At 45.3% G+C, this 21,566-nt stretch overlaps 1 protein-coding gene across 12 annotated transcripts in view; it reads right to left on the bottom strand.

The window, feature by feature from the left end:
• ADGRB1 (adhesion G protein-coupled receptor B1) overlaps positions 1-21,566 on the bottom strand; it is a 316,254-nt gene that overhangs the window by 162,459 nt on the left and 132,229 nt on the right. For 9 of the 12 annotated variants that reach the window (XM_069854743.1, XM_069854741.1, XM_069854746.1 and 6 more), the window contains exons 3-6: positions 19,130-19,288; positions 8,705-8,812; positions 3,275-3,439; positions 1,590-1,753 (exon numbers count right to left, since the gene is read on the bottom strand). In XM_069854743.1, the coding sequence (XP_069710844.1) occupies positions 1,590-1,753; positions 3,275-3,439; positions 8,705-8,812; positions 19,130-19,288 (596 nt within the window). Of the gene's footprint in view, positions 1-1,588; positions 1,754-3,274; positions 3,440-8,704; positions 8,813-19,129; positions 19,289-21,566 lie in introns of all 12 variants that reach the window. The other 3 variants (XM_069854742.1, XM_069854752.1, XM_069854749.1) reach the window with 2 other exon arrangements.

Here is a 21,566-nt window from a genome sequence, read left to right as displayed (position 1 = left end):
AAAATGTCAAAAACATCCAAATGAGCAACTGTTAACTCCAATGGGGTCACATGAGCTCAGAGGGTGTGAAAAATCAGGCAGTTTTCTTGTAATGAGGGGCCCAAATCTGAACACATTATACAAGGTGCGACCTCACCAGTGCTTAATATAAGGTCACGGTCACTTAGAGATAAGAGATTATTAATTCATGGACTGTGATTTCATAAACTTCTGAAACAAAGGAGAAACAGAGATGGCCGTGTTTTACTTCCAGCCATGTTTGATGATGTAAAGATATTTCTCAGGCAAGATGCTGAGGGGTCTCCATCACCACCACAGCAAATACTGCTCAGCACCATTGTCACAGCACAGGGTGAGTCTATCAAAAGAGTTCATTGGAGTCTGGTTGGTGTAGTCTATACAAAGAATGCCATTGTCTTTCCCCTTCTCTCTCTCTCTCTCTGAAGGACATTGGGCTCAGCCTGTGTTATCTACTTCTATGTCCCTGCAGCTGAGCATTTTTATCAATTGTAGTAATAAATCCTCAGAGCAGGGCAGTGATAAGCAATATGACTGTCTGGTGTGTCAAGTACTGAGCAGAGCCCATTGTTGTGCTTCAACGAGTCCCCCAGTGGCGCACTCATTTAGGACTGCAAAGCCACTGATTGCTTTTGTGGCATTAATTAGAGCTGAAGCCTTGCAGTTGGGCTGCCTGCCTTTTCCACCACTCTTTTGTTGGCCGCAGTGTATCCACATATTTGTTTGTATTTGAATTAATTATGGATCAGTGTTAACTCAGGATATGCTTTATTGCCCAAGCAATGCCAGGTCTGACATCTTCCATTTGTCTTTTTATGGCAGAGTCAATTTGGTGTCTGGGAGGTTCTCATTCTTAGTAGAGTTTTCTGGACAGCAGACAAAAATCCAAGGATAGTTACTTGAGGTGAAAACTGGGTGGGAAATGCCAGGAGGCTTCTCACAAATGTTTTGACAAAGTTCTCATCACTCCCACAATTCCTGTCATCCTCCGGGGACATAATAATGTCTACTAATGATTCTCATTAAACTGGAAAAATGTCAGTTGACATTAACCTAGGCGAGGGAGAGGGTGTTGGGGAGCTCCCTTGTGTTCAGATCATGGTTACCAGGATGCTCTTAGTTAAATTAATGGAGACTCTGTGGTAAACCCAGAGCCTGTGTCCTTCAAGAGAAGGAAGCCACAGGAGCTCAAGTGAATTTCCAGTGTTACAAGCCATTTCATCACAAGGTTTTTTTCTGTTGTTTCAAAGCAAAACTTGGAGAGATGCATTTAGAAGTGATATCTAGAGGTAGGAAAAAGATACATAAAAGTATTGAAATATGTCATTGAGGGGTTTTGGAAGGAGTCTCTTAGTCCATCTCACCACCCAAAGCAGGATCACGTACAGAGAAAACCTGCATACATAGCCAACTAATGCATATATATTGGCAGCAAGTAAAACAATTAATTCCAGTGCAATAAAAAGCCTAGTCAGGCAAAATAACTTTAAAACATTCATGCCATGCTTAGGCATCTTCAGAGATGGGGAGACCTGCTGGAGAGAAGCCTTTGAATCTCTAACTGCCTTACCTGGGCAAAGTGCAATGTTGCAGAACTTTGTTTGCTTCTCCGGGCCCTCACAAGGGTTCCCACCAAATTGTGGGGGCTTGCATGTGCGGGTCCGATCTCTGTACCCTCTCCCACATGTGGAAGAGCACAAGCTCCATGGAGACCACTCGTCCCAGGTGCCGTGCACTGCAATCAAAGCAGAAGAAGTAAGTTTCCTTTCCAAAGGAGGCCTGGACAAATGAGTGATACCACAGAACACAGCATCTTTCCATCCAGAATGAGCAGCATGTGAGAAGTGAGTGTGGGAAGGCTAAGAACAAACCAACCCAAAATGTACAAGAGGAGCACCACGTAATTCGTTAGGCTTTGGTATGAACAGCAAGTGTCTATTACTTTCCAGTTTTTCAGAATAAATAACAAAGCACTTTTAATTGACCCTAATTTTTCAGATTTTTGAGCCAAGAAAAGGCATTTTTTTGAGTGAAAGATGCAATTAGCTAGAGAGGAACAAAAGCCCTCCACCTTTTCGGAAGCAGCATCACTATCACTTTGTCACTTATTACCCTTATTTACCTCAACAATTTTTTTTTTTTGCATTGGATCCTCAAAATCCACAGCATTTTCAAGTCTCAGACAACCTGTAGTCTGGCTACTAATCACTATCATACTTCTGTGACATCTCTAGGGAGACTTTAAATAACAAAATGACATTGGCAACACACTCCAACACTGCTCGTGCCATCACTTGGTAACACCTGAAATTAGACACGTAAAGCCTTCAAATCTAAATTGATCTAATCTTCTCCAACCTAATCTAATCTAATCTGGCCAGGTTTTTATGGAATTTTAGTCCCTCCAATCTCTAGAGGAAAAATATCACAAGAATTTATTGATCTCTCTTATGGGACTTCATCCCTTCCAGCATTACCAGAGAAGCTAACGCAAAATCAATAATGCTTCAGGAGGCAAACAATAATAAAACTAAATATTTTTCAGTCCTTCATCAGTTGCTAACAGTCACTGATCCACCAGTATCAGGGAATGGGATTAAAACCTAATGTTTTATAATTGTCATCGATTATCTCCCATGACAAAAGATAAGTAGAGGAGGAAATGCAGGAAAGAGCACAAGAAAACAGCTTGGTGGTTTTAACATTGTAAGACTGGTTCTGAGCAATGATATTGTCCATCAAGAGTTGTGAATAACACATCTAGTTTAATAACATTGTTCTTCAATATCACATCCAGGCTCCCTAGACTGTACTGTTACATCAAAATTGTGGAAGAAGGAGTATGAAAACAGAGATGATGGCTGGCTCAATTCATAAACATAACCAGCAGCCTGGGTTTTTCAAACTGGCTTTGCAATGCCCAGTGCTGGCATCTGAGCAACTGGAAGTATCATCTGGTGCTTCTCTTTCCCAGTCTGCCCAATGCTTGGAAACACCCAAAAGGGCACATGCCTTTTAGATGTACTGTATTCATCGCCTTTAGTTAGCATCAAACTATCCATACCACGCAAAACTAGTGCCCATCTAATGGTGCTGGGTCTAGCAAGAATCTCCGTATGAGCCTCTAGATTAAGAAAAGAAGGAAGAAGAAACAAGAAGTGCCTCCTTCTAAGCAGATATCACAGTGGAGAAATCACAGCCCTCTGTGCATCTCCCTTCCCCTCCTGCCCTTGCATGCATGGAGAGCTCAGCCCACCTGGGCACACGGCAGAGTTGTTGCACTGTCTCTGCTCCCGGAGAGGGCCGCTGCACTGAGTGCTGTAGGAAGACGACACACAGAACCTTGTCCTGGTTTGCCAGCCCTCCCCGCAGGTGGTCGAACACACACTCCATGGGGACCACTCCTCTGCCGCGGGGTCACCTGTTGGGGTTGGAGCAGACGGTGAGGACATGGTATCCTAGGTCCCTGGATCTCCAGGGTGGTGCTTTTCAAATCGCACTTCACCAGTTGCTGGAGATCTATGTGAAACTATGCAATGTGTCTCATGTGTGGTGAGACAGCAAGAATTCAAGGGGATTGGTGAGAAAGTGTGATGGTTTACAGTGGGGTAAAGATTTTTCAGGTCTACTGCACAAAGCTGCAACGCACATACACACACAAAATAAAATGTGAAGGACACTGTGGAAGCATCAGGGCACTGGGCAGGGCAGGCTCCACCACAGATAACAAGGTGGTGTAGCCACTGCAGGAAAGCATGAGCTGGCATATGGATCTTATGCCCTGAGATAGTACTAAGTAATAGTGATAGACAAGGATAGCAAATGCATTTTATAAACTGAGCAGATGTAAGGATTCAACTCTTTTCCCTGCCTACTCACAGCCTCTGCCAATGCAGACTGAGAGCAGAGGAGCAGGCAAAATAGAAGGTCACAGTGCCTAAGAGAGACATTGGCTGAAGGAATGCCACAGAGCTTTCTCTTGTCATCTCCTTCACCTGTGGAGAAGATCTGCTTTGAGAACAAGAGTGACTGTTCCCAAACACCATACAGTCCTTATAAACTGCTTACAGCATGGGGTAGTACTGGAGTAGCAGCTAAAAGCATCCCATTGAACAGGAGGTGAGAATGGAAAGCAATGAGATATATTTCCTTTGTAATTAATATCCCTGCAGACAGATGGTCATGTGGTCATGCCAGGGGTGTTTCAGCCAGGTCACAGCCTCCAGGTAGGTCACCAGAAATGTGACATAGGCAGAGAATGGACAGTTTCCCATTAGTATTCATAAACATTAGTCTATCCTTGTGAATATGCCTTTCTCCTCCAGATGAAAACTAAAGCTTGCTCTCTTTCTTTTGACTGAGCTCTGAATGGTTCGAATTTTCAGAATTTTAATGGATTGCTAATAATTACACATGATAAACCTAGAACATACCATTTGGTATGTATAGTACACAGGCATATGGCACAAATAAACAGCAGCACATCTTTGAGGATGCATGATAGAGGGACATACCCTTCTAGTAACAAGCTCTTCAGAGCACCTGATGCACTATCACATCCTAACCATGTGTATCTGGCAGACTACAGATGATATAAGAAGGCTTACTGCACTGGGTACAGCAGGTAAGCATGACTTTAAACATCATACAACATGGCACAACCTGAGTTACACCCAGCACTTGTATGGGTTTTCCCACACCACCATCCCATTCCCAAAGAAAGCTGAGCATCAGATGTTGCATTAGACTGACCAGCTACAACACGAAGCATGAAAGAGACTCTAGCAGTGGGCTGCTAGATCGCTTGACATCTCAGCCTGCTCGTAGGGCAGGAGGGTTATAAATGTGTCAGTCAGTGTCAGTAGAGGAACTGTGATGGGGACTTTAAAGGTTGGAGATCATCAAAATGCCCAATACTGTCAAAAGATGTGCATATCTGACTTTTTCTTCAAGGTGGTATGTTTAGTTACTAGTGTCTTAAGGGGAGTTTTCTGTATGCAATGAAGTTTTATGCAGGATTTCAACTCTTCGTAGTTCTCATCAATTGGTATCCTTGTTATTTTTGATAGTAATCTATGTTATTTGTTATGTTTTCTGCTTTTCAGCACATCTGCTCTGAATGTCTCCAGTCATTAATGCAGTTCATGGTTAAAAATATGCACACTAATTGGAGATCTGCTGAAGGTGGAAAGTGTGGAAGAAAACCTGTCCTTGATATAACGCGGATAGGGTTTCATTCGTTCATTTGCTGGCTGGACTTAGAAAGGCTGAGGTAAGGATGAGCACTTCTCCACCTCATCTATACCACTACAAAGACTATCATGAGATATAACTGCTTTTGTTCAATAAGCCAAAGTTGCTCAATACTGTTTCCCTTTGCTTTTGCATTTTCTTTCATTAATCTACCCAACTGGTTCCAGTTAACTAAATATTACGGACTGTTGATATTTCTCTGGGATGTGTAGGAGACGATCTGTGTTTTGAAGCCTCGGAGCTTCAAGAAAACATCGCTCCTATATCCTATTTTTCAAGTATTACAACTGCTGGCACACAGAGATCTGCATTTCCATGGTATTGTTGCTGCCTTTCCAATAAGGAACTCAACTGGCTTGGAGAACCTCCCATTCCACCACCTCCTCACTCAGACTTGGTGTGGTCTTGCAGCCTCCTTATTCAGGCAAGAGATACTGTATCACTAGATGAACAAATGGCATCGTGGAACCAAATTCCATCTCTTCTACCTCCTTCCCTTTTTTTAATACTTTTGGCTTTTGCCCTTTCACAGTAGTTATAACTATGATTAGGGGCAAATCTCCTCAATTATCATCTTTCCCATTGCACCAGTCCCTGGTTCTTAAATCTATAGTACAGTTTATTTTCCAAGTGCTTGTTACTCCTTTGGATTAGTGTCAAACATAGATAGAGATACACTCAGGCATCAAGACAAGCTCTCTCATCCTCCACCAAAAAGAAGCAGAATATTGCCCATCACCGAAACTATGGATGAAAAGACTTTCTGCATCTCTGTTAGACTGCAGCAAATACAAATTACTGGATGCATTATCTTCCAATTATTTATCCCAGAAGTGGATCATGGCTCTACTTTTTGATATAAGGACAAGTGTCTGTGATGCTCATCAAGTCAGAAAGCTTCATTTCAGCGTACAGCTCCATACTGTCATACAATTAGACCTGTCAGAGATGCACTTGACCAAATTGGTCTTCACCTCCAAGAGAACAAGGGCCATGCACTGCCCTTCATCATAACTGGTGCCTGTAGATGGATATCTCTACAGGATTGACCTTGAATTAGTCCTGTGATGCTCCAGTCTAGTTTAGGGGTTAACAGGAGTGTCCCCAAAGGAGTTAGTAGGGTTGAGGACCCTACTGCAGATGGGAAATGGCCCTTTCCATCACTTGCTGCTCCCACAGAGGTAGTAGCAGCACCTCTTCTGCAGCTGGAGAGTGTCCAGCAGGTGATGAAGAAGGAGACACACTGGGCATCATTCCACAGGGATGTAGCACTGCAATCCAGGATCCACTCCAGTGCCTGGCCAGGCTTGAGAGTAACTGAGCTGACCTTACAGAGAGCTCATCTGGCGGCAGAGTCCCCATCAATGCCTCTATCTTCTCCATGATGCATCCTCACTCAGCACTAATGGAGCAGCACATCGCTGTCATCCCTCTGCCAGGATTCCTCTTTTTTGGCATTGTTTGTCAATCTGACATCTTGCCACACACAGCCACTTCTTTGTTCACATCCTGATGCTGGCAAAGACATCCTGGAAGCAATCTGCAGGCTGAGCCAGGAGGGAAGCCGTGCCAGGGACCTGCTGGGCTGCATTTCACTGTTGCTACTGCTGGGAGGGACACACAGGCAGTCAGCAGCATCGCAGCTGAGAGCACAACTGTGCCAAAGCCTGTGGGCCAACAGGAACTGGACAGCAGGGCTGCTGAGGACATGCAGGAGCAAACACTGGCCTTCAGCTTGACAAGGCCATCCTCTCATCCGTAGTCCTTATAGCTGGCATCAGCTATTTCTTGTATTTCATATTTTTCTAGGTCCTCAGTGGATGTGAAATGGCACACATTCCCTCTAAATCCCTTCCCTGGTCTGTACCCTTTGCCTGGTCTGTATGTCTCCTCCACCCTGATCTCCTTGAACAATCTGGCTGCAATTGGTGCTCTTGGGACAGCAGCAGGAGAGTTGCAAGCTCACGGTAGAGCTGCACACGTCTTCCCATTTGGCTCTTCCAGCTCATTCTGTGCTCAGAGATGCCACAGCCCAAGTCAGTCATGCTACAGCAGTGGCTATGAAGGTAGGGAGTTAATGGAGATGTCACTGAGCCCAAATGCAGTACCCAGCTGCACAGCAGGAAGAATTGCCAAGCTATAAACCTGATAGCTGAGCCACAAGCTGAAACAAAGCATTGAGGAAGCACCTGGGACAAGGCAGAGCAGGAACAGCAGGAGACATCATGGAATCTGCCTTGGAATGGCTGGCTTCTTTTCCCCCCTCATTTGGACACACACGACTGAGAGTCTGAGCTCAGCTTCACCAGTTTACAGCATTGTAAATGCCTTCCCTCTCCCACAGCCTTTTGCCCGCCACCAGTGATCCTGCAGGCAGAAGAGCTGCTCCCACCAGAGCGAATGGATTCAGTACAGGGTGGCAAGGAAATTCAGAGTGTTTCCTGCCTAGTGATGAAAGCCACGAACCCAACCACTGCCCAGTCACTCCTGAAGCTTCCACACCACAGTGCTGCTTCCTGACACTGTTCACTGTTGTACAGTGGCAAAGTCCTGCTAGGCTGTAAGGACGACAGCTAATTTACACCAGAATATGACCCACACTCCCTTGTAATCTATTTCACAACTCTAGCTGTTTAAATCACCTGTCTGAAGCCTTTCTAGAGCACAAACTGTTTGCAAGGTCACTGTGCAATGATTTTAACACTGCTTTGCCCAAGAGCCACGATGTGTTGAGCTCCTACCAGAAAAGACAGTTGTGAAGGGAGAGCACAAAACCTCTCCAGATTGGACCTGACATAGACAGAGGTCCGATTAATTCCTGTCTTCCCAGATCACACCCTTTGATATTACGACATATTATTTCTCTCCTATTGCAGAAGGGTGGAAGGTCCTCCTGCAGGACCTACCAAATGTAAATCCTTGCACAGCATGAAAGACCCAATGACAGAGAAAAACAGCTTTGCTCTCTCCCCACCATACCCTTCACACCTCCTTCTACAGTCAATGAGAAGGCATGATATGGATATCAGCAAAGAGGCTGCATTGCAGTAAGGTCAGCTTTGGCTTAATGAACCATGACTCTTTAGATAGTTCAGACAAAGTAGTGACTTTGAAGTAGGCAGGGTGATGAAAAACAGTCTCTGAGAAGTGTGGAATAGTTAGGATTTTGCATTAACCCTTTTTGCCATCTCTGGCTAATAGCAACAACACAAAACCCTGTAGGGCAATGGGATGGGAACATAGTGGGGGATGAACATTTGTTCAGTGTGTGACTTGTTGGATAAGCCCACACTACCCTGGGAGGAAAAGAGGTGGTTAGCTAGGTCATTGAAACAGCAAAGTGAGTCAATTCAGTCAGCCCAGCCCAGCTGGGAGGTGCAGTGAGCAGGCAGTGTGCCAGCTCCAGAGGCTGTTGTGTTAGGTCAGAGCTTACCTATTTGAGGTGCAGGGTACCCGTAGTGCTGCAGTTCATCAGTGTCCTCTCGTTTTCTGTTATCTGTGGACCTCAGCGATTGGCTTCTGGAATTATAGCGTCCATTGGCTATGGCAAGGTAATGGGTCATGTAAATACACCTTGGTTCACTCTGCAAGATCTTTCACTACAAAGGTTACACGTATAAACAACAGCGATCTGTTTGGTTGACATGACCACCTGCTTTCCAACCCCAGCACCCCTCTCCACCAGCAGTCCCTGAAGCTTTAGTACCAAGTCAGCCTGTGAGACTCAGAATGGCTGGCAGTTCAACCCCTCTTTTTTTCGGCGAGATTTGGGACCATGCAGAATATGATCCCTTACACCAGGTCATTACTCAATGGCAATGAATTCCGAGAGTATTTGCAATTTTTGCTGTACTTGTGGAGGATCTGGCCTTTTCAGATGTGCTGGTAATGAATCCCACCATCCCTAGTAGTGTTTTGAGGTCTGTGGTGATGACTGGTAATATTTTTTGGTGGAGAACTCTGCCTTCCAATCAATAATTATCTAGCAGTATTCTACAGTGTAACCAGAAAATGCTGAATAGAGCAGGCAGGTAAGGGCACGTGAAAAGGAAAGGGATATCTCAGGCTGTTTACTTCACAGACTCTATCACCAGCAGCAAGGAGAGGTGGAGGTCTGACATAAATAAAGTGACTTATATATCAACAGAAACATGGCTGGGCACCTTTCCAACTCAGGTTAAAGAGCAAGGCTCCTGACCCTAGCGTCATAACTGAAAATCTTCCACTGAAGACCATGGTGTTGAGATAATGCATCAACTGTAAAATAAAGGCACCTAACTCCTGATGGACAGCATACAGCTCTGTTCTTCCCAAACCCACACTTCTGACAGCTTTGCATTTGCATCTGATGTGGATCAGCCCTGAATCTGCTACAGGGGAAACTAAAATTTCCCTTCTCCATGTTATTGAGCATGTTGCAACCTTGACACATGTCCTTCCTAGTAAACACAGAAACAACCAAATCCTGAAGAGCTAAGCCCAAGTAATCTGTGATCTGGCAACCAATTTGTTTCCAAACAGCAAGTACCAAACTGGAGATCTTTTTCCCCAAGGAGGTAAAAGAGTCAGACATCTTTTCAAGAAGTACAAGCTGCCAAGAAATGAAATGGTGACAAATTTGATCCCGGAACCCTGAGACAATTAATAAAGGTTAATGAAGCTTCAGTGTGGTGGCAGAAGTCTTTATTTCCATCCAAAAAGGGAAAGCAGAGGAGGGAGACGAATGAATCAGAGGGTCCCTGCCAGGAGCCAGACTTCATATTCAACAGCTTGGCTCATGGAAGAGGCCCATCTAGTTTGTGAAATTATATCACTCCCCATTGCTGTTGCCTGAAACACTTAAGGAGTGTAGAAACTGGTCACATCAACTCCTCCAAACTTTCCCTGCCTTGCAGGCTGCTGGCTGGAGGGGATGGGATGGGGCAATCACCCGCTTGCCATCATCAAGGGATAGACACTGATAGCCAGACATCAGGACTGTAAACATCCCAGTATTTACATAGACTTTGTTTTTCTCTGGCTCTATGCTGGAATAGAAAAGGCTCAAATCCTATATTTTAAATAGCTACAAAGTCACAAGACTGTCCTGTGTAAGACTGGATTTTAAAAAGGATGCCAACCTCTAACTAGCCTTCTAATATCCAGTGTCTTGAGTTTGCTTAGGAGAAAAGTCTAATTAGTCCCATATTTGGGACACATTGCAAACCCTGCTCCATTCCCATCACCCATTGCTGGCTATACCTACTCACTTTTATCATCTCTTATTTATGGCCTCTTCATGAAGGCATATAAACCACAAGAACATACAACATCTCCACCTGCAGTAAATTCCAAAACCTTCCCAAAGATTTGTTTAGGTCAGGAGAAGAAACAGGGGCTGGGCAACAAGTGGTAGATGTGGAGCTTGGACAGCTTTGTCAGCTGCCCAGAGTGAGGAAGGTGACAAGGAAAACCCGAGATTCAACATCCCAGAAGCAACCAGAGAGCATGGATGGATGGACAGAGAGACAGGAATCGAGTCAGAGGGATGGAAAGATAAAAGAGTAAAATAAAACCTTTAAATGCAGCCTTGGCACCCTGGACCTCCGCTTACCAGTTATTTGGGTCCCATGTTATTGATATCTCCTAATGACTAATCCTGGTCTCAAAGGAGCTGCACAAATTCTTTTACTTCCTGACAGATATGACAAGCTTGTGCTGCTATAGCTCATCCTACAAGCAATCAGGTCTAGTGGTTGAATGTCTTAGGCTTCCCGCTTGCCCCAGTCCTCCCTCAGCAAAACTTGCCTCCAGACCCATGCTGGGGTTGCTCTGCTGCAGCAGACAGGCTGCTTCCCTTATGGAAAGGGTGTTGGAGTGAAGCAGAACTGTCACCATCTAACACAGAACATGGCTTAGTTTTAACCTGGACAGTTGCCTTGCATGCATGCAAAAATCAACCGTGATTCTGAACAAAGCAGGAAGAAGCTAGGTCCCTTATGCACAAGGCAAAGTTGGTACAAGTGATGCTTTGCTGTGGGTTTTATGCACCTGAACCTTATGAGGTGGAAGTCACAAAATAAAGGCACTGCAAAACTGGTCAGACAGCCTGCTCCCCACAACAAGTTCGGTGGAGAGGAGTAATACCAGAATCCTAGGAAAATCGAGACTTAATTCACATCCCAGCTGCATAAATGTCATGAGGATGGCATATTGTTGCAATGCGTAGCACACTGGATAAGCAAGCATGAGGGCAAGAGAAGTAATACCCTTGGAGGGAACAGAGACGTTTCAATGGCAAGCAAAGGCAAGTACATGTGATTTTGGAAGAGTACAGCTCAAATATACATGGGGATGATGATCTTGCAATGCTGGCAGTGGAGGGGAGAAGAAGCAGGTGACCGAGGCTTCTAATGATAACATGTAACGTGACAGACAGTACCTTGCAACACAACCAGGGAGGAAAAAACTTGAATGTAGCAACTTTGCAGTGTTGTTTTGCAAGATTTAAAAATCCAAGTATGTCTCACCAGAGCTACACATTTTTCTTCTTAAGAGGCCTATAGGAAAGCTGGGGAGGGATTGTTTGTCAGGGAATATGGGAACAGGATGGGAGGGAAAAGTTTTAAGCTGAAAGAGGGGAGAATTAGATTAGATATTAGCAAGATTTTTTTTTTTTTTACTTTGAGGTTGGTGAGGCACTGGAATATGTTGTGCAAAGACATCATGGCTGCTCCATCCCTGGAGGTGTTAAAGACCAGGCTAGATGGGTCTTTGAGCAACCTGATCCAGTGGGAGGTGTCCCAGCCCATTGCAGTCAGGTTGGAAGGGAATGATCTTTAAGGTCCCTTTCAAGTCAAACCATTCTATGAATGTATGATTCTATGATTCCCTCTATACTCATCCCCCAAACAGCAGAGACAATGAAAATAGGAGGATAATTAACATTATTCAGACAAATTGGAGTGGTGGAAATGAAAGGATGGACCAGAGCAAACAGTGCAGTAAAACTCAAGGAGAAGGTGTTGGCTGTGGAGTTTCTGGGGCACCTAGCAGCTGCTAAAGAGTAAAATTGAAAAGGGCAGAATCACTAACAACCCGTAACAACCAAGATCTAAGCATACATAGAAAAAGGTCATTTTGGAGTCCACTGGATAGACGACAATTGCAGCAGGCAAGGAGATGACCCAAAACATTTTGGGTTGAACATTACAGAAAGCATCGCTGGGTGAGATGTGTGACTCCCAGATACTAAATATCCAAACCACTATTAGAAGTGGGGACAGGGTGAAGTCTCTGCAAGCAGAAGCAGATACATATAGGAAAAGGTACTCTATCAATGAGTTCTGGCCTGCCTTTGGGGAGCAAAGATACTCTCACACATGCACAGGATATTTCAGCTCAGCAGTTGCAGTAAAAGGGCTATTTTAAAATGAAAATCAGGAGTGGCAGAGAATGAGATTGAAGCTTGGTCTTCTGAATGTGTTGTGGAACACACATTTCTTCACACCACTAATGGTTTTACAGCTGAAAGGCCAGATCTTCAATCCATTTCATGCTGGAAATCCAACATGGATCATGCATTGGTGCCACACTTCTCCACCTGAGGGCAGGATGCAGCCACCTCTTTCCCAGCCTAAGGTAGATCTATCTGCCCGATCTGCATATTCACAAATGTCAAAGATGGTTTTTTATTGCCTCTGCCAGACAGGATGGCAGGATTTCAGTTATCCTTTACTGATATTCATTCCACAGAAATAAATGCAGGCCGCTTGCATCTCTGGTTGTTCTTGTATTTCCACAGCACTGATGAATTCCAGTGCCAGCGTAACGCCCGTGACATCCCTCCTCTGGTTTGCATGCTGTCCTGACAAGTTGCCCGTCCATGCTCCCTGTCAGCGCCCTCCGTATGCCAGGTTGTGATTAACCACACATTCTAACACCACTCAGACAAGAGGGGCCACCAGCGCACAGCGGGTGTTCCCTTCCATCCAAAGAGGGTGGATCTGGAAAGCTCCTCTGCAAACACTTGCCACCACACTCGGGTTGGCTTTTTCTCCTCCCTCTGTAAAACAGCAGCTCTTGGCCAAATCCAACAGATGGAAGGAAATCTCCCCTGTCTGTGCTGGAGATGAGGATATCACCAGGTACTTTGCCTCTAGCAAGGAAAAATCAGAGTTACAACAAACACTGAATGTTGTCCTTCAGATTATGTCTCTTGAGCTGAACATCTGCCATGAAAAAAAGGCTCTGCCTAAGCCAAGCTGCTGTTACCAGACCAAGTTTCATTTCCAGTTTGGGATGAGCCTTCGCCACAGTTTTTCTTCAGTATTTTACAGCTCTGGGTTATGCCCGTGGACATAACTTTCCTAGCTCACTTGCCATTAGGCTTGGGTATGTATCCCTGGGGAAATTTAACCAGATGGAGATCATCAAGCAAGAGATTCCATTACATGAAACAGCAGAGACGGTGGCCCAAGCAAGTAGAAAAACATAATGACCACATACAAATGGCACCTGTGGAGTCATTCAGCTGCCCCTGAGCAGTGATTTCAAACAACTACATGGCCTCCATACAACATGTTCAGACACTTCTCTGGGAGCTATGTGGCTATGCTTATATTTCAGTGACCAAGCTGCCACAAGTCACACTTCTTGGAAAGGCTGGGAACCACAATTTCCAATACTGTGTACTGAGACCTGATGAAAGTCCACCTGAGACAGCTCTAGAAGAGGAAGGACGGCAAGACCTAGAGAAGGTCCATCTGGGGGGATGATCTGCATGATGAGAAAGGTTCGATCCCTCTAGTGCATTTGCCATGGCCAGGCAAAATAAAACAACCTCACAGATCCTCTGGAAAACCTCATCTCAGCAGCTTTATGGAGCTACGTGGTAGCACCCCAAGTTATTCTCACTGAGAACCTATCCCAGACGGAGTATCAGACTACGACCTCTCCCTGCTGCTGGAGATCCAAATAAACAGTTAGCACACTCTTGCTAATCACCCATCAGCTTATAAGCCATTTTAACAGAAGGAAGGAAGGAGAAGCTAAAGAAGAGAGTGCTGATGATTTCTGTGTTATTCTAACCTATCTTGCTTGGCCAACAACTGATTTTACTTTTCAGTGGTCGTGCTAATTTCCTTGGACAAGTTCCAATGTACCTCCATAACAAAGAGTGCTCATCCTCGTTTTGTTGTGCAGTTTTATCAGGACTATAGATGACCCTTTCTGTGAAAAATTTTTTCCTAATGTCCAGCCTAAATCACCCCTGGTGGAGCTTGAGGCCATTCCCTCTTGTCCTGTCCCCTGTCATTTGGGAGAAGAGGCTAGCTCCCTCCTCTCCACAACCTCCTTTCAGGTAGTTACAGAGAGCAATGAGGTCTCCCCTCAGCCTCCTCTTCTCCAGGCTAAACAACCCCAGTTCTCTCAGCCGTTCCTCATAAGGCCTGTTCTCCAGCCCCTTCACCAGCTTCGTTGCTCTTCTCTGGACTTGCTCCAGAGCCTCAACATCCTTCTTGTGGTGAGGGGCCCAGAAGTGAACACAGGATTCAAGAAGCGGTCTCACCAGTGCTGAGTACAGAGGGAGAAGAACCTCCCTGGACCTGCTGGTCACGCCGTTTCAGATACAAGCCAAGATGCCATTGGCCTTCTTGGCCACCTGGGCACACTGCTGGCTCATGTTCAGTCGGCTGTCAACCAACACGCCCAGGTCCCTCTCCTCCATGCAGCTTTCTAGACAGACTTCTCCTAGTCAGTGCACTGCAGAGGGTTGTTGTGCCCCAAGTGCAGGACCCAGCATTTGGCCTTGTTAAACCTCATGCCATTGGACTCAGCCCATCAGTCCAGCCTGTTCAGATCCCTTTGCAGAGCCTCCCTACCCTCCAGCAGATCAACACTTCCACCCAGCTTAGTGTCATCTGCAAACTTGCCAAGGTTGCACTCAATGACTTCATCCATTGATAAGTCATTCCCTTGATGAAGACATTGAACAGGGCTGGACCCAGCACTGAGACCTGGGGAACCCCACTTGTCACTGGCCTCCAGCTGGATTTCACACCATTTCCCACCACTCTCTGGGCCCAGCCATCCAACCAGTTTTCCACCCAGGAGAGTGTGCGCCTGTCCAGGCCAGAGGTGACAGTTTCCGAAGCAGAATGCTGTGAGAAACTGTGTCAAAGGCTTTACTGAAGTCCAGGAAGACCATATCCACAGCCTTTCCCTCATCCAGCAGCCGAGTCACTTTGTCATAGAAGGCGATCAGGTTAGTTTGGCAAGACCTGCCTTTTGTGAACCCGTGTTGACTGGGCCTGATCACCCGGTTCTCTTGCATGTGCTTCATGATAGCACTCAAGATCACCTGCTCCATGACTTTCCCTGGCACTGAGTTCAGACTGACAGGTCTGTAGTTCCCTGGATCCTCCCTGCGACCCTTCTTGTAGATGGGCACAACATCAGCCAGCCTCCAGTCCAATGGGACTTCCCCAGTCTTCCAGGACTGTTGGAAGATGATGGAAAGGGGTTTGGCCATCATATCTGCCAGCTCCTGCAATACCCTTGGATGAATCCCATCCGGCCCCACAGACTTGTGAGTGTCTTGTCAGGTTAGCAAGGCTCTGACCACCTCCTCTTGAATCATGGGAGCCTCATTTCGCTCCTCTAGCTCCTGGGTTTGTACACAGATGGAATGACTTTCTTTACAATTAAAGACTGAGGCAAAGAAGGCATTAAATACCTCAGCCTTTTCCTCATCCCTTGTAGCATTATCTCCAATACATAATAAACACTTACTTAGGAAAATAACAGCTAAAGTGGAATAATGAACAACCTACTCAACAAATCCATGAGCAAAAGTCATATGATAATAACAATGGCACAATTAAACCAGAAAGATTTCTTTAAGTCTTCTTGGGTATTGGAAGAGATTACAGTGAAGAGAAGGAAAGGACATTTGCAAACAAATTAAAAACCTTTCCTGGGCCAAAAGTGCACCTCTCGGGCACAACTACAATGACAACAAGGGACAGATTCACTAAGCAGTGAGTTCAGAGCCAAACAGAACTTTGAGAGATGTGAAGGTACAGGTTTATCTTGAGGTAGAACACAAACCTCAAGATCCGCATAGGTAAATCTTGAAAGATTAATTGTTCATATCTTCCCTCAAATCCTTCCTGGATTGCCAGAGGGAAAGCATCACAGTGGGACTCAGCAACTCATCTTTAAATAGGCCCTTAGTAAAATTAATCAGATTTAATTTTATTTTAAAGAGATAAATCAACGTGTCTGTTCCACTCTGTGAGTGTACTTTCCAAACTAAGACCTTCCACTTAGCTCAAGATCCTTTATTCCCTAAAAAAAGCTAAGCTGAACTAACTTCACTGCAGTTTGGAGCAGGATGTTATTGAATATGTAATGAGAAGAGGACAGGAAGACAAGTGAAATTATTTACTGAATCATAGCCTGTGCTGGGCACAAATCAGGTTTTCCTGCACATAGGACCAGCTTTGCTAAATGCTGTAAATAGCCACTCATCATTCACCACTGTCCACTGTGCAATGAGAAGAGCTGGAAACTCAAACCAAGGCTTCCAAGCTCCATGACTACCAATCATCCCACATCATCCCTCCTCACCTCAGCCACCTCAGGATATCTACAACGAAGAGCAAAGTTTTGCCTCTGGGAAAGACCAAGGGTAGATGTTGTGCCCTTTGCTCAGCAATGGTGAGGCTGAACCTGGAAAGCTATGTCTAGTCTGATGTCTCTCAGCTCAAGATGGATGTGAAGGAATCAAACAGGTCTCATGGAGGTCTTTGAAAATGGTTCAGGATGCGGTTGGATGTCCTGCAAAGGTAGTCTTAGGAATTGCGCCTCCATCTGCTTTGTCCAGCACAGGAGGGACACTCTAAAGGAGGTTTTCCATATGCCCTCATGTTCGAAGAATGGCCAGACTTGCAGAACCCCCTCTACCCACCCACACCTTCTAACCCATCACAACATCTTCTACCAAGACTGTTGTGGCCTTTCCTGCAGGTCCATCCAGGCACACTCAACTCCCATAGCTGGAAGTCCTTTCACACCTGGCTTCCAGGTCCTTGCATTCTTATCATCACCGTCTGAAGACTGAGCTGCACTGTGACTTCAAAGTCACCAACAAGCACGGGGGACATAGATTGCCTACACCCCTAGTGTAGGCAAACCTCAGAAGGAAATCAGCAACTGTGAGTCAAGGAGATTAAATTCAATATACAAGAAGGTTTCATTAAAAAAAAAATTTAAAAAAAAGAAAGAAAAAAGGAAAAGAAGAAGCCTAATTGCAAAATGATTTAAATTTATGGAAGTTGTAAAAAATGTATGAAATCATTTTAGCCCTTATTAGAGGAATATGTTTATGTTCCTCTGTTTGAACTTCCCCTCTATCAGGAGATACTTCCCTGCCTTTGAAGGCATTTGAACTTTTCCTAGCTATTTGTCTAGTTGGAGGAGTTATTCAAATATTATCTATGATGAATTTGAAATAAAAAGAAGGGAATAATTATAATAAGCCATTTACTTGCAGTTGCTGGGCTGAGCTGCATCTGCGGTTGCTTTTCCCCTTCCATCCCCCTCTCAACTCAGCTCAGTACAAGAAGGACATTGAGCTGATGGAGCATGTCCAGAGGAGAACAATAAGGCTGAGGAAGGGTCTGGAGAACAGGTCTTATGAGGAGTGGTTAAGGGAATTGATGGGTTTTTTTTAGCCTGCAGAACAGGAGGCTGCGGGGCAACCTTATTGCTCTCTACAACTACTAGAAAAGAGGTTGCAGCAAGATGGATTCTATTTACTCCTCCCAAGTAACAAGTGAGATGAAGGATGAGAGGAAGTGGTCTCAAGTTGTGCCAGAGGAGGTTTAGATTAGATAGTAGGAAAAATTTGTTTATGGAAAGAATGATGAAGCATTGGAAGAGGCTGCCCAGGGAATTGGTGGAGTCACCATCCCTGAAGGTATCCAAAAAATATGTGGATATGGCACTTTGTGACATGGTTTAGTAGGCATGGTGGTGCTGTGTTGATGGCTGGACTTGATGATGTTAGACATCTTTTCCAACCTTAATGATCTGTGATGCTACAACTTTAATATGAAAGATGAACCGGGGATGAAAGTGCAGGGAGTTGCACGGGAGATGAGGTTCACCTGCTCAACCCACTGATATCTGATCACTGACTGGCTTTGACAGTTTGTTCCCTGATCTCTGGAGAAGAGAACCTGAAAAGAGTCTGCATTACAGGAAGAGAGTGGAGCATCTGCCAAACACTTTGCCTTGCTCAAGCCCTGCATTTTGTCTGTCTAACGACCAAGTTCTTTCCACATCTTAGGACTGGAGGCTTCATTTTGTAAAAGAAAGGGACTACAACACTGCACTTGACTGAGAAAGTGAACTAAAGCCAAAGGAAATCAAAATTAGCATCTTTTTTTTAATTGCATGTTTTTTTTATTTGTGAGAGAGGCTTCAACTGTCAAAGAAATTACTTTAAGGGTTCATATTTTGCCATCAGTGGCAGGTTTATTACCAATATTTGAATCCCTAACATAAGCCTGCTTATAGATTGCTATATTAACCCATATTCTTTGGGGTAAAGGTCTAGATCTGCAGGTGTATGTGTTGGAAGACGCTTGTCAGCACATGCGTGTGTGCATGCGTGACTGTGAGACAGACAAGGAAGGGCAGGGCCATGCACAGCCGAAGTCACATGCTCCCCTGGGCTTGCTGCTCCAACACGGCACTTCAGCAGTTTTGCTGCACCTCTAGAGCATCCTTCAATATTTATGGTGATGAGGCCACCTCCTCCTGGGAAGAGCAACCCACTCGCGCGTGAGCAAGGGAACATGCCTCCACTTACTATTGCATGCCTTCCTATTGCACAGTCGTCCTTCCTCCAGGACTCCCTCGCAGACAAGACCTTCGTTGGGAAGGGGCTTGCAGGTGCGCATGCGGGTCTGCAGGCCTCCCCCGCAGTCCTTGGTGCAGTCGCCCCAAGCCGACCATGGGTTCCAACCACCTGGGCAAAATCCAGAAAAGCCCTGTCAGGTTCAGTGAGAGCCCAGCACCCAGGAAGCAGAGGCAGCATTGGCCTGGAGGACCCTACAATTTACCCACTGCCAAGCCCCAAAAGTGGGAAGTCTTTGAATGTGGTAGGACTAAACACCATAGGGTAGCCCAAAAAGTCATGACCTAGGAAGGAGAGAGAAAAGTATTGTATTTTCCTTGGTTTATTTTATTATTCCTTACCTCTAAACAGGGACTTTGCCTTCTTGGAAGCCCTGCCCCATTTCTAACTACTCCAGTTCTACCAGTGCTAGCTGCGGCAAAGAGGTTTCTTTCTCTGAGAAGACTCTTTGCCCACTTTATGGTCTGTCAGCTCCTAACCCCACAAGGCACTTGCGAAACACATTACAAGATACACAACCAACATCGATGAGGTGTTTCTTCTTCCTCTTCCCTCATGTAAATACACATGCCTATGTGCAGACAGCACAAGGGTGCTAGAAAGAGGTGGTCGCACTACTCATTCCCACTTAAAAAAGACACTTCCCCACACTGCAGATAGCTCCAGCCACAAAGATACATGGCTCTCAAGGACAGCTTTGGTGGGGAATGATATTGCCCTCCACCACCTTTCCAGAACCCATGGGGAGCAATCTGTGGGGAGCAATCTATGGGGAGCAATCTGTGGGGAGCACCATAAGATGAAGGTGCTTTTTTGGCTTCTCTTTCTAGCCATGCCTAGCACTGGTGTTAGCAATACTCAGTTTTTCCACTTGTACCACCAGCTACAGCCCCACAATTTGATGGAGCCAGCAAGCCCCTTGCTGCATGGATGAACCTCCCTCCCACTTGCAGAAGGAAAATGCTAACCTTCTGCAGCCTTCTCCATCCTATATATTTCCAGCTTGCTGCCAAGAACAGCTGGCCCTGGTGGGATGTCCATAAACCGTGATGGTGGGATGGACCATGAGAGCCGTTTATATCTGGCTTATCTCCCACAGCCCAAAGCCTTACAGCAGGGTGCCTGCAGGGAGCCCAGCAAGGCTTGGGTTTGTGTTGTACAAAGACAGCAGGGAATCATCTAGGTCCTTCAAGTGATGGATAAGCTGTCATATCCCTCAGTGGTCAGTTCACTCCTCATTGGCCATATGCAGCAACCTAAAAATCTGCTTTATAATAGGCCTCTGCTTCTAACAGCTCAGGACTGCTTCTATTGCACCATTTGCCCACCTCATGGGAAGGGCAGAGGTGGCCCTTCACCCCAGAGGTGGCCACTCTCAGATGACTGCTTTTCCTGCTGTGCATTCTCTCATTACCCACAGCTACCTTTGGAGATGCTTCAGGTCCAAGAAATTCAGCTCTGTGCCGCGCTCAGGCACAGATAAAGATAATGAGCTAAAGATGTATCTTTTTTGAAGAGAGGAAACATTGGGAGAAAAGCAAATCTTGCTTTTTAAAATAAAAATGAAATAAAGACCCTTTTCTTTTTCCCCACCAACATCCAGAGATTTTAAAGCTGTAAGTAATTCCTTTCAGCTGACCCAATCTCCTTGAATCTTATGAGGCAGTGGAAATCACGGCTCCTCTGAGCCTCTGGTTTCCACTGCTCCTCACACACCATAGGCAGGACAACAGTCAGGAAAAATAAGAGCCCTCAACAGCCCAGCTAGGTGCCAGATTAGAATACAAGGATGTTACCAGCACCCCCCTGCAAAAAGATGGGCAGATACTCATCTGCTTCCACAGCATAAAGCTGCAAGTTCTCTACCACCACCATTCTAGCTGTGCTCTAACTTTTACTCCCAAGAAAGAGTGAAAATAAGCACATGCTGAGCAGCATTCACACTACCAAAGGCAGAGGAAGTTTCTTAGATACTTAATAATAAGAATAATATGGAGAAATAGCTCAGAATGGAAATGTAGGCTAGTGAATTTGCTGGCAAGGTGCTCAGAGATCCTGGCAGCAGTACGGAGGATGGAGTTGTTATTGGCGCACAATAAATATTTGACCTTGAAGAAGACTGTGTTTCCCTAGAAAGTCACTTTCTCTGCTGTTTCCTTTTCTAAACTGCATAGGGAAACAGGCTCGTCTCTCCTGTTTCATGATGGGAGACAGATTGTGTTTCAGTTACAAGAAAGGGCATTGGCATAATGGCAGGTATCCTGATGCCTTGCTTGAGCTGGTCGATAGGACATCTGTAACCAGACACATTTAGGAGCTAATCAACTCTTTGCTTGCCCTTTTAAGGATGTATTTCTTTACTCTCACTCCCTTGCAGATTTAGAGTAGG

This window comes from Phaenicophaeus curvirostris, chromosome 3 (assembly GCF_032191515.1).
Source record: "Phaenicophaeus curvirostris isolate KB17595 chromosome 3, BPBGC_Pcur_1.0, whole genome shotgun sequence".
Lineage (NCBI taxonomy): Eukaryota > Metazoa > Chordata > Aves > Cuculiformes > Cuculidae > Phaenicophaeus > Phaenicophaeus curvirostris.
This window is presented reverse-complemented; position numbering and strand designations above follow the sequence as displayed.